Source organism: Mauremys mutica, chromosome 6 (assembly GCF_020497125.1).
Source record: "Mauremys mutica isolate MM-2020 ecotype Southern chromosome 6, ASM2049712v1, whole genome shotgun sequence".
NCBI lineage: Eukaryota > Metazoa > Chordata > Testudines > Geoemydidae > Mauremys > Mauremys mutica.
This window is the reverse complement of record NC_059077.1, coordinates 86,529,478-86,556,208: the sequence shown is the minus strand read 5'-3', so window position 1 is coordinate 86,556,208 and position 26,731 is coordinate 86,529,478. Positions and strand designations below refer to the sequence as shown.

The following is a 26,731-nucleotide window of genomic DNA, read 5'->3' as shown; positions in this document are numbered from 1 at the left end:
TGCATTGAAAGAGTTTTGTGGGGAAGCTTACACAGCACCTGCTTGTTGTGTAATATACCTGTTAAAAGCCTGTGCTATTTGTCCTTTGTTTTTAGTACTACTACATGATGTAAGTCTTTCTAGACTTACTTTTGTGGGGAATCTGAGATTGTATTGTGCGTCTAATAATTTTCTCCATGACTTGCTGCAATATCCCATACAAAGCAGAAAAGGTCTTTTCACCCCAGTGCAAGAGTAAAAAAGTGCACCTACCAGACCAAGAGCCATCTCCAGAGGCGACAGCACATGAAACGCTGATCCCATTGAAGTCCATGTCAAAACTCCCATTGATTTCATCCACTGTATAGTTGGCTGTGTAGACTCCACACAGTACAGGAATGTACAAATTGCCTTACTGGATCAAACCAGTAGTCCTTCCAGTATCCTAAGAGTATCCACAACCAGATGCTACAAAAGAAGGCACAAGAAACCAAAAGAGAGCATTTATGTAATAACCTGCCTATAGAGAAAATTTCTTCCTAACCCCCAACTGATAAAGGTTAGTATATTCTATGAAGCATGTAGGTTTATGTCCTTTTTTATTGTAACCCTATGTAACATAATTATGAATGTTCTTATGATCTATATTCCTCCTTCTCTGCAGATAGTGAAGCCAAACTAATATAGCACTATCCAGGTGAGACTGGCAGGATAGGGATGAGGGTGAGCTTTGGGACTAGCCCCTAAGGCTTAATGGTTAACTCAACCCTATGACCATGCCTCCTTTGGCCTTGTGGTTAATCCTGGCCTGTGGATGCAAGAAAAGTTGTATGTACGTATTCAATGATGAATGGCGCCATTCAGTGTAATTTTAGAACACGTGGCCAAGGATTCTTAGTATCCTTTGGTTGTTTTTATCATGTAGATGTGAAATAGAAACTTTGACTTAATCCTCATCAAGCCATGTAATTCAAAGGGTTGTGTACAAGTGCCCACCCCCACACCCTAGGAGAATGTTTCCCATTGCTCATATCTGAGCCATTTTGTCTCTGGAGATCACGCAGATGTCATTCTTCTTCTTTCCACACAGATGTAGGAAATCACAGTGCTGTACACTGAGAAATAACTTTAATTCAGCTATTGCTGACAATCCTTATTCTGTTGGAAAGTGACCTTCTTCCACCTAATAAAAGTCTTTTGTGTTATCTAGCTGAGCCAACTCGTTTGCCAGCTGGAACCATCTCTGTAACTAATGTTATGCTTTCTGGGGATATTTCTTACCAGTTTGTATAGGATTTTGTGCTTATGATTTTTATATTTATCCCATTTTTGCCACAGTATTCTTGAGAAGTCTGAAGTTGGGCCAGGCTGGTGAATAAACATAATGCAAACCAAGGCAGGTCTTTTAGAATTAAAGAGAGAGAATGAAGTTGCAAATTTTCCATGCAGTAGTGGCTTCTCTCCAAGGGCTTGATCCATAACTGATTTCCCATTAAAATCAACAGAAGTCTGTCTGTTCCTGATTTCAGTGTGATTAGAATCAGGCCCAAAGTGCATAAAATAGGACATTTCAAACAGCGAACTGCAGAGTTAAATAAACCTAAAATATTGGGGGTTTGTGCAGCAATTCTTAATCAATCTAACCCCATGAAACATTCTGTACATTTGCTCTACATGCTGTGCTGCAGTGGGAAGTCTATGCTGGGCTGGTAAACTTTCTTGTTTTGTATGCATGAAGAATCACAATGTACAGAGTCATATAGGATGGTGTCAGAACAAAATGCACAAGCAGCAGTTTAATGGAAGCTTTGTCATCTCAAGCCTTGAATATGTGTTGGAGATTAATCAAATTTGATGCATCAAAAGTATACAATTCTTTTTTAAAAAAGGACTAGGTTTTGTTTTTAATAATGCCAAGTAAGTTTGTGCAGAAACCTTGGAATTTTACTGGTGCTTTTTTGTGTGGTTTAGAGAAGGGGGCTTTGCCCAAGCATATGATACTTATTTTGCACCATATAAATAGGGTGGTTGTTGCAAAATCATGCCCACCCTCAGTAAATTCTTGGCCTCATCAGCTGTATATTCCCTTCCAAACAGCCATAAAAGTCTTTGAGGGAATATTTTGCTATGCTGTATCCGAGTTTCCTGTGTGTGTATGTAATATATACAAACACAAGTCAGAATCTGTGTTTTGTCAGCTAAATCATCTCAAGTGCTGAGTTTTGTCAGTTTGCTTGTTCCATGGTCTCCAGTGGAGGAGAAAAAAACCTCAGCTGACTACACAAAGGTTGGCTGAGTGTCCTGAAACTTTCCTCAATGAGAGAGAGAAAAATCAGAGGAGTATTGAGAACAAAATGTCTTCCTGCATGAGCTTCTTTCCATCCTAAGATGTTGCATCCTCATTGAGAAGGGAGAGGGACAGTTATTTTGGAGGAAATGCAGTCTAAAATACAAGAGAGGAGGAGATTTTAGACTGAACACTCCTCTACAAGCTCAGGCTTCTGTGGTGAGGAAAAGGAGACAATATACCCCTTGATTTAGAAACTTTAATATGAACATTCTCAGGCCACAGTCATGAACGGTCCGTCACCCCCTCCAAGTCTCCATCCTGAACTACTCTGTAGTCTTAATTTTAGCAAATTCTCATAAGTCACATCACAGTTGCAGGCACTAGCTGAACTTCTAGCTGAGCACAGTATATTAATAGTCTGAAAAACACACCATATTTAATCATGCTAAGAAAGTCATATATCAAAACCTGCTTGAACCCATTCCAGCCAAAAAGAGCTTGTGCTGTTTTCTTTGCAGCTCTGATCAGCGACAACTCTGCTTGTCTCTGACAACAGATTATTTGGAATTAGTTTTTATAAATTAAAGAGTCATTTAGTATTGTGCAGCTGAGCAGTTCTGCAGCCTGATGCAGCTGAACTATTGAAATTCCCTTTACATATTGTTTAGATAGGGAAAATTGCAGGGTGACCATAAATAAAATTACTTTTTTGGGCAGATGAGATTTAGTCAACATAATTCCATTATTATAATCCACAGAAGAGCATGATTTGATTCAGCTAGGACAAGAGCTCCATTTTTCCCCTCATGAAATAAGGCGGTAAAGCAAACTTAAAAAAACAAATCTGATATTAATAATGTGTGAATTTAAAAAAAATTATGCGTATAACATGGTACATAAATACAGAGAAATTAATACATCTAGTCTCTTAAAATGATAAGTTATCATAATAATGAAAATAAAGAACAAACTATATACTGTGGAGACTCTTAAAAATTTACCAATTAGCTTTGATAAATAGATACTATTACCTCTGTGTTAACAATATTCACTCCATTTCCTCATGCTTTACTATAAGGAATATCTTTTAATACTGCATATTCAGAGAATGAATTATTTTGATCTCTAGGTATTGTCTAAGGCAACTGGCATGTTATTATGGGTGACCAATGTTCATGGCAATTGTCATAATAAATATAAACTTTTAGGCACAATCACTAATAAAAATCATTAGATGGGACAAAACTGGACTGACATCACAAAGCTGAAACACATACACTCAGACAATAGGGAAACTACAGGAAAAATACAAACGCACATGATTTGCACGTATCCAAGCAATAACCAGAAAAGGCTCCAGTAAGTGGCATCCTATGAGACAATGATGTGTACAAATTTTCCTCTTCAAGACAAAGAGAAGGAAGGAGGGGGTGGGGGAAAGGCAGGATATTGAAGATAAGAAAGACAAAAGGGCAGGCCTAGTGATCATTTACTCTTCGTATCATTATGTCTCCAATTAAGGCAATACTTTGCAGCTGTCTCACTCCAAAGTTCAGGAAATTAAAGTTACTAAATAGCTTTCTACCCTCCCTGATAGTATGACAGAAGAATTTGGGGTTCAGAAGCAAAAGAATTTGGGAGAGTTACCATTGCTTTTGATACATCACCTGACTTGTTAACAGCTGTAGTGTTTGATTAAAGGTCTTTTTAATTGCCTTTCACAGGAACGATTTGCTCTTTGCTGCTTTCCTTCCCGCCTGCATTTCATCCTGACAGCCAGATAATTGAATACGCTGGTCAGGTTATGAAGGAAATTCTAGCCACTTTTCTGCCGAGCCAGAACTCAGGCCACAATTAAGGGAAATGGAGGTCAGTGTGGCATGGCCTTCTATCTGTAGCTTCAACCACATGTTGATATGGCTTTATAGCTTTTAAACTGAAGTTTATTGTCTCTCTGAATATTAAAGAGGGAAGTCCCCTTGAATCCCTGATGGCATTCATTTATGGTCATGATTATAAAATGTCTCTGATCTTGGGGAATATGCGAGGATCAATAAAGTACAGGACAGCAGAGGAACAAAAAGCTCTTCAGGTTTTTTATTTTTATTATTATTATTTTCCCTCTGCCTACAGCTATGCTACAGGAGATGTCTGTGAGGAAAGAGTGGTGACTGCTCAGGGGGCATGGAGTAAGAGAAACTTAACAACAAAGGGAACATCATTGGTTCAGATGCTTAAATTAATTAGCTGGTATTTCAGAAAATATTCATGACTTGCAGTAGTAATAGAAATGTAGATAAGAGCTGCTGCAAGATTTTCTTTGTTTTATTAATGTTTATGAAAAACAGTGGCAACACTGAATGAGGAACAATAAGGCCCAGTATTCATCATAAGCCAAAAGAGAGGGATTAACACAAAAAGTTACTATTCCGTACCAAAGTTCTGTTGTTTTATTGGAATAACAGGTCCATGTACTGTCTCAGTGAAAGGGAAGACCATGCTCGTATATTGATTACATATTTCCAGTATGCAAAGCTAAATTTCAAAGCCTGTTTTTTTGACTGCTTCCATTTTCACTTGTGGAGAATAACAGATTTTCACTGGAGTTGGATTTGAGTAACAATGTTCAGATGTGGATACAAAGTCTATCAGCGTTCAGATGTATTCCAAATCTTGGGTTTTGGTTCAAGCCCTTCGCTTGTTTTTACCCAATCATGCTAACAATTTTTGCTGTTGATGCCTGGCACAATTAATGCTGAGTTCTGGCTTCCATTCCCAGCCCCTTTACAGTCGCACATAATTTTCCAAACAGAGTTCTTTAGAGATGAAATTTTCTCTGCTTATTAGCAGTCCAAAGGTAGCGATTGCTGGATAAAATTGAGAAAAACTCATTCTGACTGAAGTTCGTGGAACTCCATATTGGTGTAGAGATCTGCCTACATGCTTCTTTTTTCAGGCTTGGCACCCACTCCTTGTGTGCTGGAAGCCTTGAGTGCTTGGTTCCTACATAAAAATTCAAAGAGATAGAGGAAGTAGGCTCCTTATATCTTCTTTTCTCCTTGTGTATTCATCTAGGACTAGGATAATCTAGATTTTACTGTATTATTTCATATTTAGCACAACCTCTTCCCAAATCTGTGTGCTAATAATATGTTACAGCTGAGATTTTAAATGCACAGAAGTAAAGCTGTTCAAAACACAAACTTATCCTTTCATGGGAAATTTCAACATTTCAAAGTTACTTTCCACTTCAAAGCAGAACAAAAGTCGAAACATTGGCCATTTTTGTGAAATAAAAAATTCCCAGAAATTTCAAATTGGAAATGTTGGCATGGAAATTGGACATTTTCAACAAAATTGAAATGTCACCATTTTTAAATGAAATTTTCATTTCAAATAAATATTACGAAATGGATTTCTTTCTTCTTAATCACCCTTTTAAACCAAAAATCTTATTTAATTTTGAAATGTTGATTCCAAACATGAAAATTTGTTTTGATTCTTTCAACTGGAAAATCAAAAAGTGTAATTGAACTCAATATTTCCCTGCAGAAAATGTCTCTTTAATGTCACATTATTACACTTATTTTCCTTTAATTTCTTTGCTCTTTTGTTGAGGTAGGAGAAACCATTAAAAATGTGGTTGTATATATTTGCATGTGATGCCATACTGGGCCAGATCTTTTGGTTTTCAAGGATGACACTCCATTGAAGTCGATGGAGCTGTGTCCATTTAAACCAGCAGAGAATTTGGTCCACTGAGGGCAATCATACCATTGCATATTGTGTCAGTTTTCAGAGGGGTAGCCGTGTTAGTCTATATCAGTAAAAACAATGAGGAGTCCTTGTGGCACCTTAGAGACTAACAAATTTATTTGGGCATAAGCTTTCGTGGGCTATAACCCACTTCATCAGATGCATGGTGTGGAATATACAGTAAGCAGGTAAAAATATACAGCACATGAAAAGATGGGATTTGCCTTACTAACTTGGGGGTCAGTGCTAATTGAATTGGCCTCATTAGCACTGACTTCCAACTTGGTAAGGGAACTCCCCATCTTTTCATGTGCTGTATATTTATACCTGCTTACTGTATTTTCCACTCCATGCATCTGATGAAGTGGGTTATAGCCCATGAAGCTTATGCCCAAATAAATTTGTTAGTCTCTAAGGTGCCACAAGGACTTCTCATTGTGTTTACACATATCTGGGTTAACTCTCTGCATCCCAGAATGTTGTTAGAAGGTAGTGAGGGACTGTCTTTTTTAAGTGCTTATACATTTATTATCTTCAAACTAAATTTCTTCAGATAAGGCATCTGCCATTGTCATAACCTAAGCTTGTGGCAAGTTTGACATTTTAAGGAAACTAATTTTGAGTTATCTGATAGCAAAAAATGCTATAACTATTGTTTTTTACATTACAATAAATAAAAAATGACAAGATGGAATTTTACCACACTTTCAAAATAAACCAAACCAAACAACAAATAACTTACATTTGGATTGGGGTGGGAAATTACAGCAGGAGAAATGTCAGCCCAAAATATAAATGTTCTTAATTAATCCCTGAAATCAGGGCTCATAATGAAAATGCCTTCCCTCCAGTTACTTTTACCACTATCATAACTCTATCACGCAGTATTTATATTGAGTCTCTGTGCAATATATTTGGTACACTCTATGAGAAAAATAGATTACACTTATCCTATAAGAGGCAAATATATTTTCTTGTGCTTGACTATTCAGTATTGCTGGGGTTTTTCCTTCTTGTCTGTGTTGGCATTCTTTTCCTTAAAAGGAGAGGAAAGCACAATTCTTTATTATTTATTACTTCTTGTTTGCATTATATTGGCACCTTGAAGCTCCAACCAAGATCTGGGCCTCATTGTGCTAGGCATTGTACTCACGTATACTAACAGGTAGTTCCTGCCTCAAAGAGCTTAAAAGCTAAGGCCCTGATCCTGCAGTCCTTTGCCCTCTGGCAGATTGTTGAGCCTGCATGCAACAAATTGTTGAATCAGGGCTGAATGGACAAGACAAAGGATGAGGGAAGGAAGATATATTGTTCCCATTTTACAGATGGGGAACTGAGGCATGTAGGGGTTAAATGCCTTGCCCAAGGTCACACAGGAAATCTGTGGTAGACCCAGGAATTGAAGCCAGATCTCCTGATTTTCAATCCAGCACCTCAGCCAAAACCATCCTTCCACTCTGGTATAACATTCCCATTGGCCTCAAAAGCAGAAAGTTCTACCCAAGGAGATTTTCAGTTGAATTCTGCTGTTGATCAGTTTCTTTCTCACCAATAGGTGGAAACTGACATCCCGGTTTCTCAGGTGACACAAGGAACGATTCTGCCATCCCCAAATGAGGCAGGAAAAACACCATACAGAACAAGGATTTTTCCATAAGAAACTGTACCATAGCAACTGAAAAGACCTTGAAGCACATGCTCACACTTTCTCTGCTTGTTGCAGCCTGTTCATTGATGCAACAGGATATCAGAAATGTGAAGACCTGTTTTTTCTTATTCCTTTGGCGAGGATAATGAATGCTTTAACCGTTACTGCTTGATCATGATGAATTTATTGCAAAATTCTGTAATCTTTCCAGATCCATATCTAATGTCCAAGCCAACAGCCACCACTTGTGCACTGACAAGTGTTGTCATGCTGCAGCTGAGGGGGCGGGGGGATGAAGGAACTGAACCTGCCAAACCTCCATAAGAGTCACAGACTTTTGAAGATGTAGGATCAATAACCAAATGGGACGCAGAAGTGTTTCCGTCAGGCAAGCAGTTGTGCCATGTGTCATGTCAAAAATAAAGCGTAGTCACTAAGAAGTTGTGAATAATAAGCTAGCAAAAGTTTGTCTTTTTTTCTACAGCATCCTCCTCCCCAAAAAAATGGTTGCCCACCATAAAAGAAAAGGTCAAGGTTGCAACAACAAGCAGCTATTACATTAGCTATGATGCAGGGAAATGGACAATTTCTTGTTGAATTATGGACAGTATTTAATCAGAGTGGTGTGCAAACTCACAGATTGGAGCTTTCTCTAGACAGATGTTTGGCCAGTTGCTGAGCAGCTGCTACAGGCTGTTCAAGATTAATGAATCTAAATTAACAGTACCTAAAATGCTTAAGTGGGAAAATGGGAGGAAATCTGATTAGTGCTACAAATCAATTGAAGTCCAGAGATTTCCTTTCTTTTGAACTGGGATGGCTTAGTCATCCTCTTTTCCCTTTTATCCAGGGTTCATGATACTTCACCCTTTCCATATTTCATCTTTTCCCTGCTTCCCTTTTTCAATCTCATCAGCCTTCAGCAATTCACCCTGACACTTCTCATTGCAGACACTAACCCTGTGCTGAAAAGACTTCTCACTTTCCTGCCTGACCAATGACAAACCTCATATATCAATAACATATGGTTAATTCCTTCTTTCTATTATTTCCTTTTGGCTCAAGGAAATAACTTCTCAAGGTAATCAGGATATTTTGTCTGCAGCAAGCTGCACCTCATGTGATTCTTTGTTAGACTGGCCATTATGGGTCTCATCCAACTCCCACAGAGGTCAATGGAAAGATTCTCATTGATTTTAATGGAAATTGGATCAGGCTGTCTTACTAGAGATGGGTCTGAACCACAGAAGTCCAGGCCTTGTTCTGGAGATGAAGAGTTATGGGATATTCTGAGCCGGGGCTCTGAGTCTTGCCCAGCTGTTCTTAGAATCAGATCACTCTCTTCTCAGTACCACAAAAATATATATATTCTTCCCAGATTGCCTATAGCTACTCTGCTACTTTTAAGAGAACTCTGGTCAACAATTTTGTTGAAAGAAAAGGAAGAGGTCCATCCACTGAGAAGATTCACCTCACCTGTAAGAAATGTGTCAAGGCTGAATTGCTACCATTGGAATGCAATTTATCATCTTCCCAGTTTCTGTAACAACAGGACTTTTTCAGAATCTGAAGCCTGAAGACCTACCACATTGGAATACTATGAGAGAGAAGCATTCCAGGCACTTCTATTCAGAAATCTTGACTTGTTTACATTTAGAAAGGTATGGAAGAGAAAATATATCAACAGTTTTTGGAGTGCTGGATGTATAATATTAACTCCCAAAGGCTTGTTTATTTCTTCCCAGAATGATATATAAAAGACTGTAAACCAACACCTGAATACTGGAGTAAGAGAATAATGTTTCACAGTTAACAAAGCAACAGACTTAGCATGATTTTCTTTGGATGCATGGCAGATTTCTTTTTGTATGATACTCTGAATTTCTTAGTACTTTCAAGATTTGGGCCAGATTCTCCTGTCACAGACATGGAGGTAAATCTGGAATAACTCCAGATTTCAGTGGAAATTACTTCTGATTTACCCCATGTAACTGAGAACAGGATTGGGCCCCATCTTGTGTCAGATAACAGTGATGGAAATGTAAAAGGTAACAGTGTTGTAAAATCCTTTTGTAAGAGACATTTTGTTCTTCCATTTGTTCTTATTTCTGAATGTATTTTAATACATTTAAAACGTCTCTCTGAGGTCAGAAGATCTACAAACATAAAAATGAATGAAACCACATACTGTAGCTTAGTATATGTTCAAACTTCTCTATGAAGGCATTGAAGTTAGTGGCACTTCACCAAGAAGGAATTTAAACCATTGTTTTGAAAACTGTATGTTATACAAGAGCTTCATATTATCATAGTACTTAATACTTAGATCTTCAAAGCCCTGTATATACATTGTCTAATTAACCCTCAAAAAAACCCCACCATCCTCCCGTCAGCTAAGTAAGGAATCATTATCATCCCCATTTTCCAGATGGGGAAAATGAGATATAGAAAGATTAAAGAATTCACCCAAGGGTATATATGAGTCACTGGCAGAGATGGTAATAGAACCTTGGAGTTATGACTCCAAATCTTCTGCTCTGTGTGTCTGTCTAGGCTTCTATACAGTCACAGTCAACAATATAGCTTCTCTATATTTTGTCTGTAAGGAAAATGCAAATTAGTAAATATTTTTGGATTTTGCATTTTTGGACCAGACAGCTGAGTTACTATTCTCACGTCTAAGGAAATGTTTAAGGGAGCCAATATGACCAAAACAATGATTATATCAACACACTAAACTATAGTTCAATTTTAAGATATGTTTGTGGAAGGACGTTACAGAGACCACTTTAAATGGTCTGTAAATAGTTGTTTTAGCTTCTAACCCCTTCCCAGTCTCTTTAAAACTCCTTCCTCCAGAAAGTTATGCAGACTAGACACACAGCATGCCTAGAAATAGTTTGAGGTACGTTCTGGTTGTTGGAGTATAAAAGATAAAATGAAGTGTCCGCTTCTTTATCATGTACTGCCACAAAAAGCATGCTAAATGCAGCAGCCTTTCCTGAGGCCAACTTCAAACTCCCCCTTTCTACTCCTGGTAACATTTGAAGGGGACAGGAGAGCCCTGAATCACTTATAAACCTTTGTAAATGATTCTATTAAACTACCATGATGACACCTCTCTGTTAGACTGAATAATAACTAGGTGCTTCATTTACCTCAGTGTTTTGACTTAGTACAGTCTGTGTTCGCTATAAATACGCAAATTCCATTTCCTTAGTTGCAAGTCCCAGTTCAGAGTGAATTATACCAAAAATCCAGCTGTTTTACTGGTAACAATAAAAACTACAGTACCTTACATTTCCCTTAGTAATAAACTCCCCCAATTGACTTACATTACTCCTAACTGGTTACACATAACAGCTAGTTATTACTGTTTATGAAGTTACTGGTCCATAAAATGCCAGAACAAAGTAACTAAATATGGGGTAAAGGAACCCAGCTGGTATATATTGCTGTATGTAATGGTTTTAAATTCAAAAGGATGAAGAGAGAAAGACCTACATTTGCTGTGCTTGCTGATTACAGAGACTTTAACTGTACTGTAATGTCATGCTGTACAACAGTTGTAGTGAGGCAGTGGAAGTATTAAAAACAACAGCAGCCATATAGATGATAGGCAGGAGAAGGTCTTCCCTGGTTCACAAATTTTGCTCGCTTGAAGAGACCCAGGAGTCGCATTTACATTCAGTTGAGTCTGCACTGAGTGTTACAGAAGATTCAAGTGCAACTATTCTTCAGGAATGAAGAGTAAAAGGGAGAGAGGTGACTATGATTTATGGTAACACTGATGAAGCTTTTATAGAAGATAATACATGTGTTCTGGCCATCACCATAAAAATTACTGTCCATAATTGGTCAGAGCTGCCAACTCAGCTTGCTTATGAACGTAACACTTTCTTTTAGCTCATGTCCATTATACCGGCATAGTAAGTCAGAGCTCGAGTAAAGTTCATTCAGCCATTCCTGCCATTCCTCTTTATGTTTCCCCCTGTTACATGTGCATGCTGACATTCAGGGAGGTCTCATATCCACATGGAGGTTGGATTCTCTGCCTCCGTGGATACATGCCTTCGATGGACTGTGGCTGCCATGGTGGACTGCGGCTGTGGGTGGGCATGCATAGATGATAAAATCTGATATTTTCCCATTTTTTAACTGACCAGAACAAAATGCTCAGTGCTGTTTCTCTCAGTCTCTCTCTTTCTCTATCCCATGCTTCAGAAGTCTGTAACTGAGTTCATTATAGTGTGATAAATCAGCCAGTAAACTTGCATTATGGTGTGTTTAGGCAGCTCCTTCTCCTTAGTGACAGCTGCTTGGCACAGGATGTTGTAATTATCAACTCAAAAAAGAGATGCTTATAGGTGCTGAAAGCATAATGGCAGTGACTGAGCATGGCCTCAGCTTCCTCATGGGCCTCAGCTTCAAAAGCCCTGCTTAGGGGTCGGTTATATTGTTGGCTGTTGGCACCGTGGCTGTGGGAGGTCGCTGTCACTTTGGCACTTTAGAGAGCCGCTGTTCCCATAAAAGGCAATGGGCCTTTTTGTAATGCGTTAGCCGCCGACATATAACTGCTGCCACGCAATTGGCATTTGTTAGTGCATTTGTGTTCATTCTCGAGGATAAACATACCATACTTGTCAATGACAATTTAAAAAAAAAACTTATTAATCATATGTCTGAAGAAAAAATCCAATAGACCATTCGCTTGATCCCACACAAAATCACACTTCGCACACTATAGATAGTCCCATTGTGGGACCTGGTGAATGAAAGTGGTGGATAAGTGGTTAATGAGCCTCCTCTTACAAAAGCAGTCTAAAAGAACTTGGCTTGTTGAGGCTAGCAAAATGAAGGCTGCATGGGATATTATTGCTGTCTATAAATACATCATGGGAGTAAACACCAAGGAGGGAGAAGAGCTTTGGAAGCTAAAGGTTGATGTTGGCACAAGAACAAATGGATATAATCTAGCCATGAATAAATTTGGGCTGGAAATTAGGTTTCTAACCACCCAAGGAGTGAGGTTCTGGAACAACCTTCCAATAGGAGTAGTGGGAGCAAACAACCTAATTGATTTTAAGATGGCGCTTGATACATTTATGAATAGGATTATGACGACGGGGTTGTCTAAAATAGAAAGGAACAGGACTGTCTGACCAGGGAAGTCCCTTCCAAGCCTATGTCCTAATGAATCAAAAAGACAATGTTGGAGTTCACAGAGTCTGAGTGGGACACTTAATTTACCACTGTACATGACCTTCTAAGCTTTTTGCTTCTGCTACAATACTTCACTTTAGTATCCATTGTGGACTACTCATAGTGTATAAAGTTTTGTACATGTGTCTTTGCAGGATCAAGGCTCAAATCTTTAATCATAATGTCTTTAAAGTTCCCCATTTATAAAGCATTTCAGTGTGAAATAAAGACACAGGCAGCAATCATGTTATAAGCCTGATGATCAGGAAATCAGAACTTCAGCCAAAGATCCAGGAAGCAGTGGCCAGAGCTAGACAAAACAGCAGATTTCCAGAACTCTTTTATAGGGGAGGAAGGTTAGTATTACCTGGATGTGCTAAACCTGAGGGGTGGGGATGGAAAAAGCTTAGAATTTTCTCAAAAGAGACCTGTGGGAATTTCCTTCTATTCCCTATGTCAAGCTGCATCTCTGTGTTTCCTGTCTTCATCTGTGTGGCCAGGTTTTGTTTCCTCTTTGAATGGTCATGAAAATAGTTACCTATCCAGATGCCATCAGTGGAGACTCTGAAATCTTTTCAGGTATTTTAAAATCCTGCTGTGTGATAGTTTGGTTTAGTTTCCAGTCATGATCTAATCAAGGACTCAGTTGTGTATTTACAGAAATTCCCCAGTCAGGGGTAAGTGCAGTGTTACACCACCGTACCTGCCTAAACTCAGGCTTTGGGGAGATTTTTCAGACCATCAACACTGCTTCAACAATCTCAGAACTTCCAATGAGTATAGTCATCCTAGGCATAGAAATCTACTCACCTTTTCCACAAAGAACCTATAGGTTTTTATCATGCAAACAGTTAAACATTTTACAGTATCTTAAAATATATACATATCTCATAGAGCTGGAAGGGACCTTGAAAGGTCATCTAGTCCAGTCCCCCGCTTTCACTAGCAGGACCAAGTGCTGTCCCTGATCGATTTTTTTTGCCCCAAATTGCTAAATGGCCCCCTCAAGGATTGAGCTCACAACCCTGGGTTTAGTAGGCTAATGCTCAAACTACTGAGCTATCCCTCCCCTATTCATAGGGCACAAAACAACACCGGCAGTCAATGGAGCAGTATTCTTCAGCTGAATTTTTACATATCAAAGTATCAAAGACATTCACTATATTATTTTAATTGAGAAGAACCAAGCATGTACTACATCCATATGGAAATGGAAGGGATATCTTTACGACTGGGTATGTACGAAATCACAAAACTGAAATCAATAAGTACATTAAAATTATTGAGGGGCTGATTCTGCAAATTCTTAGACCTGGTCTACAATAGGTTGACATAGCTGCATCGGTCAGGAGCCTGAAAAAACCACACTCCTGAATGGCATAGCTATGCCAACCTAACCTGCACTGTACATGTAGCTCTACTGATGGAAGAACGCATCCACTGATGGAGCCACTGTCGCTCAAGGAGCTGGTGTTCCTATATTGATGGAAAAATCCCTTCAGTCAGCGTAGACTGAATCTACACTATGGGATTATGTTGGCATAGCTATGGTGACCTAACTATGTTAGTATAGTCTCTGTAGTGTAGCCATACCCTTAGTCATGTTCAGTCCTGCAAACCTTCACTTGATTTCAGCTAGAGGATCACATGAGCAAGGGTTGCAGGATAAGATTCTATGATTTCATATACACTAGGATAATTAAACTGTTACACTACGTTAATCTCTGCCTGCTTTGCAGTGTGTGCTAGATACACCTGGCGCAGTAGAGCAATAATTGAGAGTGTAATGTGTGTGTACCTTGTACGTGCTGCTGGTTGAAGCTGCTTTTGTTTTCAGTAAGTGGTGGCATTCTGAAACTACATGAAGGGCCCTGAAGAAGCTACTATTTGGGGCACATCAGTGGAGCCCGGTGTTTCTTGCAAATGCAGAATAACATGAAATAAAATGAAAAAACCACAATTAAAGTGACATAAAATGAGAAACAGCCGCTCCTGTGGCTCCTGTCAATAGGACTGGGCCTGGCTCCCCACTCCAGTAGGCTGCATGATCTCGAAAAGTGATGAACCAACCTGTCTAAGGAAAATAGAATACAATAAACAACAACAACAAAAACCCTGCCTCTGGGAGTTTAACTGCTGAAGGCGAGAAGAGTTCATAGAACCTGCATCCCAGACACTGCATTTTTTTTTAATGGTTTCATCCATCACCCCTTCTGCTCAGGTCTTTATTACAGCCCTAGCATTAGAGTTAGCCCCTTGTTTGTCTCCAAAAGTGGAAAATGGGCTGTCTTCTTTTTAATGAAACACACAAGTATTTTTGAAGGTCTTTCCCACTCTTACTCCATGTTGATGAGTGACTGTGGGGAGCTCTTCCTCCTGAATCTGATCACTAGGGGACCGGGGTGGCGGAAGGGCAGCCCCCCACTGATAGTGTATGTTAGGGATCAACCAGTTGAAGTGTGCATCGGAGGGTGAAGGGGAATGGTTCTTGCTTTGCAGTTTCCATTATTTATTTATCAGTCACAGAGGTTGGGATGTGATGGGTGTGGAACTGTTAGCCTGATGGGGCTCTCTTTTCCCTGGCCAAGCAGTGAAACCACAACTGTTAGCCAAGGGAGATGACTTCTGTCTGTATTACCTCTTTGTAATTCTTCTTCAGGAAGAACCAACCTCCCACATTAGAATGTCAACAGATAATATCAGCATTGCCTCCCAGCATGCCTCTGTGCCTGACTGCAACCTGTGACAGTATCCATCCCAGGGAAAGGACACGGACGAAATGATAAGAATGAGTAATCAAATAGCCATAATGTAGTTAAAATACAAGGAATGCAGGGAAAAAAACCTCAACCCATCCAATGACAGTTTGCCTGGAGTAGCTCAAAGAAAATGAAGTTACGAAGTGTGAATAATACTATATTTTCCTAATAGGAGGCAGCAACTCAGCAGCAAAGGGATTAACCTAACAGCCAGCCTAGTGACTGAGACGTATTTAACCCTAGCTAGTTGGTTGGGAATTGTAGGAGTTTCTTTGGGGAAATGGGGTACAAATTATTAGGAGAAGTGGTGTACTGTATTGTTTACAGGTAACCTGTAGAGACTATTCTGGGGTTCTGTGGGCTGGCTTGATTCTACTGTGACTTTTCTGACATCTGAGATTTCTTAGATTGAGACTTCATGGGGCTGTGACAGTGAACTCAGAACTGTCCAGCAGACATCGGTCAAAGAAGTTTAGTCGCAGATTAGCTGATAGTGCTCTGTGGCGCCAATCCAGAAAAGCACTTTAGCATGCGCTTAATTTTAAGCACATGCATAGTCTGATTGGCCTCAAGTTAAGCATGTTTAAATCCCTCACTGGATCAGGGCCTAAATTCAATTTTCAAGTTTCTTTTGTAAGTCATCTTTAAAAGTTGGAAGTAAATCCTGCTGTCCTACTTCGTATGGAGGTACAGTTCTCTGCACCTTTCAAAACCAAAGAGAAAAAAGAGAGCAGAGACAACTATAGTATAAATGACTTTTGTAAAGTTGCACCCACTTACACCAGGCCTGAATTTGGCCCAATGTTCCTGAATTTATGAAGCTGTTTTCATTTCCTGCTCCTCAAAGTTGGGGGTGCCTGTGTTTAGTGAGATCAAACATATAAGAGAGAATCCTCACTTCTGGAAACTAAGAGAGAAAAGAGTTAATAGTTTGAAGCCAGTGTATTTATTAGACTAGAGATCAGCAACCTTTGGAATGTGACCCATCAGGAAAAGTCCCTGGTGGGCCGGGATGGTGGCCAGCACATCCATCAGCCCACGCTGCTTCCCACAGCCCCCATTGGTCTGGAATGGCAAACCGTGGCCAGTGGAAGCTGCGACTGGCCGAACCTGTGGACGCTGCAGGTAAACAAACCATCCCGGCCTGCCAGTGGATTTCCCTGACGGGATGTGTGCCAAATCCCTGTATTAGACCTTCTCCCCCTCTGGCTTCTGTCATACAAGATGTGCTGTGTGATATATTCTCATTCTTTCCTGTGTGCAGCACAGTAGATCCCTAAAGATTAGTATCATGCTGAGGCAGAAGATTTCCTGATCTGAGCTGAAAGAAGGGAGGGAAGAGAAGGATGGTGATGGTAAATGAGATTTGTCTCACATCAATTAACTTACACGTGGAAGAGTGACTGAATTAGCCACAATTAAATAATACCAGCAGTCATTTTGCACAGTGACTCACACACAATAGCCTTGAGGCTTTACAATCAGTCATTTGTTGAAAGAAATGCATCTGCTGCTATGTAGCATATTAAACATATAGCTGCATAGATACACCCACAAAGGTAAGGGATGGTTGGAAATCCAGCAGGATTGTTTGCTTAGAGCTGATTTACCACACTGTATCTGAAAAGTGTTAGTAAGCTTTAAAAATCAAGCAAGAGAGGAGAGTGACACAATGTCTGCAATCTGCTTGGAACATGGTGAGCCATATTTGGCTCTCCATTTCACTGATACATCCCAGTTGTTTCAGACCAGGGATTGGCAACCTTTGACACGCAGCCCATCAGGGAAATCTGCTGGCGGGCCAGGACGGTTTGTTTACCTGCAGCATCTGCAGGTTTGGCTGATCACAGCTCCCACTGGCCACGGTTCACCGTTCCAGGCCAATGGGGGCTGCGGGAAGCGACGTGGGCCCAGGGATGTGCTGGCCTCCACTTCCTGCACCCCCCGTAGGCCAAATGAAATAAATACCAGAGGAGGAACATATGCAAAATCCTACACAACCCGTGCAAGAAGCAGTAACTAATCCAAAACCTCTCAAATATAAACCTTAAAAGAAAACAACCACTGAGTCTCACCTAGAGAGATGCCACTAATATGCTCTAGTAAATGTCTGTACCTTAGCTATCAGCTCTTGAATACAGAGGTCAAGAGCCTAGCCCACTAAAACCTTAGAGGTGAAGATCCATAATCAAGAACCATTTCTTGAAGAGTGCAGTGCTGCATCTCTATGCCAGCATAACGTCCTGTAAAGGCAGTGGAAGCTGTGGGTTCTAAAGGAAGGGCACAGGAAGATTTAAGTCTAGTGCAATTGGAAAGACTTAAATTCAGATCAGAGGCAGTCCTGACACTAGCCTGTTTGTCCACTTCTCCCACAAATGTCTGTGCACCTTCTTCCATGCTGCCCATTACGCATGGAAGACCCTTCCTCAACTAAGCCATAAAATCCCTCCCCAAGACTCACTTCTGCTGCGACAGCTACAAGAAATCAGCCAACTAAGGGGGGCCAAGGTGATGGTCAATTGGGGCAGCTGATACTATTTATTTCTTCACAAAATAATACCTCCATCAAGTTGTGTGTTAAGCCAGCTATGTGACTGTGCAAACATTACCTTCAGTCTCTCTCACCTCCGATTATTTTCTACGCTCATTGGAGATTAGATCGGGTTCCCACTGTAATCAATGGCAAAAGTCCCATTGACTTCATTGGTGATGACTCATGCCCTGGTTGCATCTTGCTTCAAATCAGATTGCAATCTTGTTGGGACAAAGACTGTTTTTACCTCTGTGTTTGTACAATGCCTGGAACAACAGGGCTCCAATCCAGATTGGTGTTTTGGGTGATAATATAAATATTAAACAATAATAGTACAGTAACAGTAATAATAATTAGTGCAGGTGAGAAATAATAAATAGGTGGAGGGAACAGAAACAGAAAGAAAAGAAATGGAAACTCAGGGATGAGCTAAGATTTCTGCTTCAAGACACTGCTAGCTCTGTAAAGAAAGGTAAACCAGCCAGTCAATGTCCAAGTGCAGCAAAGTGCTTAGCTACACTAAATTGGTGTGTGAATGCCTGTGGAGGGGGCTAAGTCTTCCACTTTGCCTAAAGCAGTGAGAACCCTAGAGCAGGTGCTGCCTCAGAATCAGGAGGTCATCAGGCTAGATGCTCTACCTCTACCCTATCCACAGTGATTTTTGTAGCCCCTCATTACAGGATTATCGCTGAAATCCAACCCTGTTGGTGAGTGACACATGCTATTCAAGTTTGGGAAGCTGTCGGATCAAATCAGTCCAATCCAGTCACTTATACCTACTAATTCTGAGTCTGCTTCAAATGGCAAAAGAGGGTTGAGGGCAGCGCCTTGAAATATCTCACTGCACAATAGTTGTTGCAAAGAAGTTTTTGTAAAATATCTTTCTAACATTGCATAGCCTGTCACAAAATAATTCTTATCAGCCATTGTTTCCCACTTCTAGTCTTAACCAAATATGTTAAAACATTTCCTTACTCTGTTATTTTAAAGCATTATAGGGCTAAATTCTGTTTTTAATTACAGATGTAATTGATTTCACTGGGGATACTCCAGATTTACACGGATGCAGAATTAGAGAGACTGTATCCTGGAAAGCAGTGACTTTAAAAAGGATATAAGGGTCAAATAGGACAAGCGAGTTAGCATGAGTTCCCCATACAACAATGTGGGGAAAAGGGCTAATGTGATCCTTGAATGTAAAATGTGAGTAGTGAGTGGGAGTAGGGAAGTGATTGTACCTTTGTATATAGCTTTGGCGAGACTGATATGGACATACTGCATCCAGTTCTGGTGCCCACACTTTGAAGAAAAGAAGAGCTTTAAAACGATCCAAGGGCTGGAGAAACTGCCTTACAGTGAGAGACTTAAAGAAGTCAACTTGTTTAGTTTAGCAAAACAGAAAAAGATAGGTGACTTGATTACAATGTGTGAAGTACCTTCACAGGGAGAAAATACTGACCACTTAAAGGGCTCTTTAGCAGAGAAAGGCATAATAAGAACCAATGGATGGAAGTTAAATTCAGACAAATTCAAATTAGAAATAACGCACCATTTTTTAACAGTGAGAGTGATTAGCAATTGAACAAACTGCCAAAGGAAGTGGTGCATTCTCCATTTCATGATGTCTTCAGATCAAGACTGGATGCCTTTCTAGAAGATATGCATTAGTCAAACGCGAGTTATTGGGTTCAATACAGGGGAAACTGGCTGAAATTCTGTGGCCTGTGTAATACAGGGGTCAGACTAGATAATCTAATGAATCCCTTCTGGCCTTAAAATCTATACAACTGTATAGCAGGACCTATCTCTCGCTCTCTTGGCAAAATCTAAGTAAAAGACATTTTTATTTGCTGCTGCTTTTTATTGTTAAAATAGATGTTATTAAATTTTAATATTTTGTATTGCAAAGTGTCCGGCAATCCATGGGTGAAATCCTGACCCAGTTCAAGTCCATGACTTCAAGCCAGGATTTCATTCCAGTGTGTGAAGGATGCTGTGTAAGGATTGTGTAAGCTCTTACTACCAAGAATAGACTACCTGAGGTACAAAACATCAGGCTCAGTGGGAGTATTTCTAGGATGAGGCCTTCAATGCATCTTTTAAAATATGACTTCCTGAGTGTAATATATTTAGCTGAATAACTGTAAGGGGCCTAATTCTCTCTATTGTCAATGAGAGTTACAAATGTGCTTGGAGATGAGAATAGGTCCTTTCATGTAGAATTCTCTACTGATATCAATGGGAGCTCTCTGTTTCTTCTCCAACCCACCACACCCTACTCCAATTTACTACTCCCCTGTTTTAATTGGAGGGGGCTATAATTTTACACTGCTACCTGTTTTGAACAATTTGCTTTGTCTGGTTTATCTAGTTTATCTTGAACTTTACATTTTATCTCTAATTTTTCCCTAAAGTATTTTGACTCATATTAGCTCTTCCAATCTTGTTGCTGTAGTGAAATGAGACCTTTTTCACCAGTATAGGGGAGATTTTTAAAGTCTCAACTGCCATACCTCCCATGTCAATGGGAGTTGAGTACCTGTGCCTTTATAAACCTACCCCTAGATAATTCCTGAGTAACCACACTAAGAGCAGAATTTGACTCTAAAGTTTTTTGGAATATCTCCTTCTAGAGTCTCCTCCCACCCAAGTCAATGGCAGCATGATTGGGCCCTGTGTTTGCTAACTGGATTTTTCCTCTGCTCATATTTCTGTCACATCATATTGTATATATTTGATTTATGTGTGTTGTTCTTATATTTAATCTGTGCCGACTTAGTCACATTCGCTGCCATTTTGTATTTATTTAGCACTCCGTTTTGCACAGAAAGGTAACTGTGATAGATACGATATGACAAGTTGCAAATACGTATTCTGTGCAGATCTATTTTGCTGCAGTTGACATACACGGCTTTGGAGTGATGGGATGCTGTGTTTTGCATTTGACAGTTTGTTATGGGACAAGTTATTTACCCAATAGTTATTTTATATAAGAGTATTTTGCTGTAGCTGTGAGTTCTCTGTAAAGCAATATTTAACAATTCTTATTTATTTTACTCTCCATTGTGATGTCCTCTTAGAAACTTGACAATAAAATCTCTTCACCACTGGGTCAAACACTGATGCTTCTCTGTGTTTCAAATGGAGATGAAAAGAACAAAGTTAAAAAGTCTGATTTGTTTATCAGCAATCCCTCTGTGAAAATATTAAAAGGAACACAATGAAAGTTTTGCTGTTAACTTCAATGGGGCCAGGATTTCCCCCACATTCTCTGCCTAACAACAGTTACTAGGTGGGACACACATTTTTTAAAATGTGATATATGGTAAGTGGATCTGACCTGTCCCTCTCATCCATGAAAGGAAATGAGAGAGTCCTTAATGATATGTGGGGGGGAGAGGGAGAGGAAGACCCAAAAAGAAGTGAAATGGTTGACTGGGAACCAATGCTATGACATGAGGACTTTTCAAGCCCCTTCCCGATGAAAGATGGAGCAACTGGTCACAGTCCTTCAGAGTCCTGAATGTGGCAATAATATCATTATTTGGCAAGTGCAAGATCCCTGAGCTGATAAAGCTGTTGAAGAGTCTATTCTAGTCTGTCTAGTAGCTCTTAGAGTGCTTCAAATCCCTCCAATGCCACCTTAGCCACTGCCATACTAATATTCAAGAAAACTGATGTGGAGTAAAAGACCCAAATCTCAGATGAAGAGAGCTCCAGCCTCTTATCAATAACTGAAATGTTCTTTGAGATCACCCCTTCCCCAGCCTCCTCAGAATCTCCTTATCTACTGGCACAAAAGAGACTGCGGTCTGGTCTCTCTGACCACAATTGGACCACTCCCCAACCAACCTATATGATGTCAATTTATTAACTCTCCTCAACCTTTTTTAATACCAACCATTGGGAACTGTACAAATAATGACTGAAGAGTTTTGAACTGCATCATTTCCAAAATATCCCTATATCATGAGCAGTAATTGAAGACTTCTGTTAGTGGCAAGGGACTGTTTACTCAATCAATTATTTCCCAGTTTGAAGTAGCTGAATCGGAACGGGAACAATTAATAAAAGGCAAAGAAAGCAGAGCAATTAGATCCAACAGGATGTGAACTCTTAGGCTATTGCGGCATACCTCAGGCATGCTGTGAGCCACAAAGCCTAAGTCATGCACCAGTGACCCAGGAATGTGCACCCTATTTCGGCATGGTGCTTAATTTCTTTTTGAAACATGCTCCACGTTTGCTGAATTTGGGCTTTCTCCAAGACACTTGACTGCAGTCCAGACTCGATATTTATTTTGTGGTGAATACTTAATAATATGAATAGAGATGAATGTAAGACAGTAAATACAGATTTTCATCTGTCAGGGGAAGGTTTAAGCCTGGCTCTTGTTATAACTTTCTATCATCCTTTATTTTTTTAAAATCCCAATGCTGGGGAGGACATGAAAATAAAGGGTCAGATCCTCAGATGGTTTAAATTGTCATAGCTCCATCGATTTCAATGTCAACATACCAATTTACAGCACTTGAGAACCAGGACCAAAAAAATCTATGTCAAACAGTAACAACACACTTTAAAGGACTGGACTGATAAAGGGATTTGAAACCAGAGTCTCACAGAAATGGAATCCTTTGGTACAATGCACTACCATCATGAGAAAACAGGGAGCCATTCCTAGCTTGCGTCAGTAGTGTCCAACCTGTGGTCTGGCCCTGGAGGCTTGACATGGTGGCAGTCAAGGATGACTGTTAGGAAGAAAATGTGTATTTGATTATGAATGGGAAGTGTGCTCCTGAGCCACACCCTGTGATTTTAAATCTGAAATGTCTGAATCAGCCCTGTTGATATGAGGAGGAAGGAGGGGACACCTGAAGCAGCCTTGGTGCGGGCCCAGAGGGGTCTGAGCATCTACTGTTTCTTCCCTATTGTGGTTGCTCAGCAGCTTCCCTTTGGCCATCAGCTACGCTTCATGAGAGGAAAGTAGTTCTGGCTACTCTGTTGTTGTTTCCCTGACAGGCTGTGGAAGCCCGAGAGAGTGCTTTACTGGCACTACCTGCCCCAAAGGATGGCTCTCCTCACCCACACCAAGAAACCCAGGAGAGGAGGAAAAAGAGTCGAAGCTGAGAACCAACAACCAATTATGGGTTCCAGATTCTATACTCCAGTACAGACTAAGGACTGCTCTAACTTGCCCCAGCTGTCTGTGGTGCCCTAGAGACCATATGCCAGCTGAGGATAGCTGGAGTGCAGACCATACCAATCACTCCTATACATAACCCATGCACTAGGGGCTGTCAGAAGGGAGGTGAAAGAGTCAAACTCTGTGCCTACTGGGGTCTCCCCCATACTAAGGGAATCTCCATCAGGGAACTTGTAAGTGTCTTCTCTTTGCATCACAAATGGAGTGGAGCATGCTAGACAATATGCCCTAAAATCTTAATTGGGGCCCCCTGACCTTTATGAAATAACATATTTGGTGCTCAGGCAGAAAAGGTTGGGCACCACTGGCTTGTAGGAACCTGTTGGTGGTAGGGCAGAAGCCATGAGTTCCCTGCATTCCTTGCCTTATATGTGGGGAGTTGGGACTTTTGAAATGCTAGGCATGAGAATCCTGGCTTGTAGCATGGGCTCTTTTCCACACCGTGAACTCCTTCTCTTGCTTCCTACTGAGTTGCAGCCAGCACTCATGGAGACACTCTTCACAGGCTTGCTCTTGTCTCTGGCAGAAGAATCACAGAGGAGGCACAGGTGGCCATGGGGCTCTATGCTGGATTATTTCAGCATCAAATTGAAATATGACTACAATATTTGTATGCAGTATGCAGGGGTCGGCATCCGCTGTGTGTGGCATATATGTCCATTTCCCCTCACGCTGTGGCTGCTTTCTCCTTGTGTCCTAACACTGAGGAAGAACAGGGGCATGTGGGTTTTTTCACTAGTATCCATTGGAGCACATCCCTGAGCTGCCTATGGCTGTGTAAATAGGCTGTTTTCTAAAGAACTTTGCTCCCATTCTATAACATCTGAATGGGCGGGCACTGGGTCAGAGATTGGTCTGTAAACTTAAATTATCCAAAGCTCACTGTAACTTTCCTGTGTATTGATTCAACAAACTGGGTGCAATTACATATACAGTTTAGGTGAGATTCACCCCTGTGCAAACAGCCTGCAAGAGGCCTATGCACCACTTAGGTCCCATTTACATTTCAGGTCTTAATTAGGACTGAAGTGGTGCATAGGCTTTGTGTTGGCTGTCCACAGAGGGGTAAATTTCAATGTCTGTGAAACCAAATAAATGGGGCAAATTCACCAGTACACTTTGTCTGCTTTGTGCCACTCCAGCAACACAAAGCAGCTGGAAACGCAACTTAATTGACCAGTTAAATTGGGCTTTCGGCTGCTTTATGTAGCTAGCACAGTGCAAAGTTGCCAGAGTATACCCGTAAATCTGGTTCAGTATTTTTAAATATTAAATCCTTTAATTAAAGTTTTGTGTTCAAAAGGATAGAGTAAAAAATATGCTTAAGGGCTTTAAGAATTGGTCCATTAGTAGTGAGTTCTTTCAGCAGATATTTGAAAGGTTCTATCAGCAACATTGACTAAAACCTTGGACCATCTTGTGTTATTTTTTTCTTTTACCTTCGAGCAACACTGTAAATCATATTTGTGAGAATGAAATATCTGCCTTATCCCAGCTGTAGCATGAAACAGACAGAGCAAGTGGCAGTTTAATTTAAGATGAACAAGCGATAAGCAGAGAGCCATGGAGTAGATTGGATTTAATTAAAAGAGGGCATACTTTATCTTCTTGGATTATGTGAATGTTTTATTTTGTTTCCTCCCTCTCCCTCCTCCCCAAATTTTTCTTTGGAGCTCAATGAAAAGGATCAGCTGCTGTTAGAGAAATAAAAATGGAAGTGGTATGAGAGAAGCTTGGTCTACTTCCTGCCTTTTTTTTCCTTTGTTTTTGGTTGCGGGAAAGCAATATTCACACTCACATTCAGAGGAGTCATCCAAGTCTATTGACGATAACCTCTCTCCTGATGACTGCCAGGGTCTCAGTGCCATGTCTTGTAAAGCAAATAAACTGTGCCCTCTCTATAACTATATTAACACACACTTCTTACAGTGATCTGGCTGATGACAGAACTCTAATGACATCTATGGCATTCTTTCCACTACATGCACAGTACTGTACAGGAAAATCCTCCCCCTCCATAGTGTACATATGCATCTGGGCACCCTCCCACCCTTTCCCCCAGATTCACTTCTAACATGCATTTTATGTTCACTTTACAGTTGTTCAGCACATCAAACGACACAATATTGTTCTAAAAAGAGAGCTGGGAGAAGGAGCCTTTGGGAAAGTCTTCTTGGCCGAGTGCTATAACCTTTCTCCAGAACAGGACAAGATCTTAGTGGCGGTGAAGGTAAGAGAGTCTAGGATTTCCATTGTTAATTCATGGTTTCAGCTAATGCTGTTTTATTTGTAAATGATCTGTTTGCCTGTTCAGTAAGCCCAGTGTAACTCCTGTGATATATGTGCAAGGGCTCATGAGGCTGATGGAGTGTCAAGAGAATATGATATTTGATCTTGCTGTGGGTTATAAAATGAGAGCTGAGTTTCATAAAGAAAAGAGGTGGGGGAAAATGACAGTGTCACAATGGGGCAAAATCTTTTATGGTCTATCTGAAATACGAGGAGTGAAAAATAATGGCAGAAGTGTCATTAAAAATACATGGGGCCTCATGTTCGTATGTCTAAAAAACCCCTAAACTATAACCAGCTACATGACTAGGTTACACATGTAACTGCTAGTCAACAAAGAACTATTCACAAAGGTTCATGTGGTTCTTAGTCAACTGCCAACATTTTACAATATTATTTCCTGGCCTAAGCTTTTAGGTAAAATTGTGGTGTGCTCTTAAGCTGCTATGTTGAAATCCAGAAGTGACTGCATTTCAATGCGGGAAGGGTAATTCTTGGTTATAGGACTCCATTCTGCCCTTCCAAACGAAAACCAGTGGGAGGAGGAAAACTAAGGAGAAAACATCAATAACTATGAAGCTGCTGATATCTGGAATTATTCTCCCCTTAGAGGGGAGGAAGAGTTTATCAGCATCACAGAAAGGCCCGAACTCCACTCGTGCTCCAGAAGGAAATAAGGGGACATCCCCACTGATCTTGCGGCATCTGTGCAGTAGCTAGGCTACTCCACAGGCACTCTCCTGCCAAGCAGCGGAGCTCCTGAGGGTGGTTCCCAATCCCAACTGTGGATGTACAGTAGAAAACATAGTTAACTAATCCTCACTAATTTCCACTCCACATTTTGGAGTCTGCTGGGGGCATCTTATGAAAAAGGCAGTTCCTCTCCTCCCACCCCCCACCTTTGTCCTACCAATACACACAAAGGTCTGAATGTGAAAAGTAAAAGCCCCATTAAAGTCATTGGGACTATTCATTAACATACGTTTTTGCAGAACTGAGCCCTGAGTTAGGGAACAGAAACAATACCACGTGACCCATCTGACATTCACAACGAAACAACTATGTGCAA

At 40.4% G+C, this 26,731-nt stretch overlaps 1 protein-coding gene across 1 annotated transcript in view; it reads left to right on the top strand.

The window, feature by feature from the left end:
* NTRK2 (neurotrophic receptor tyrosine kinase 2) overlaps window positions 1-26,731 on the top strand; it is a 270,220-nt gene that overhangs the window by 177,550 nt on the left and 65,939 nt on the right. Inside the window, exon 14 of the mRNA XM_045021743.1 lies at window positions 25,473-25,603. Coding sequence (XP_044877678.1) covers window positions 25,473-25,603 — 131 coding nt within the window. The remainder of the gene's footprint in view (window positions 1-25,472; window positions 25,604-26,731) is intronic.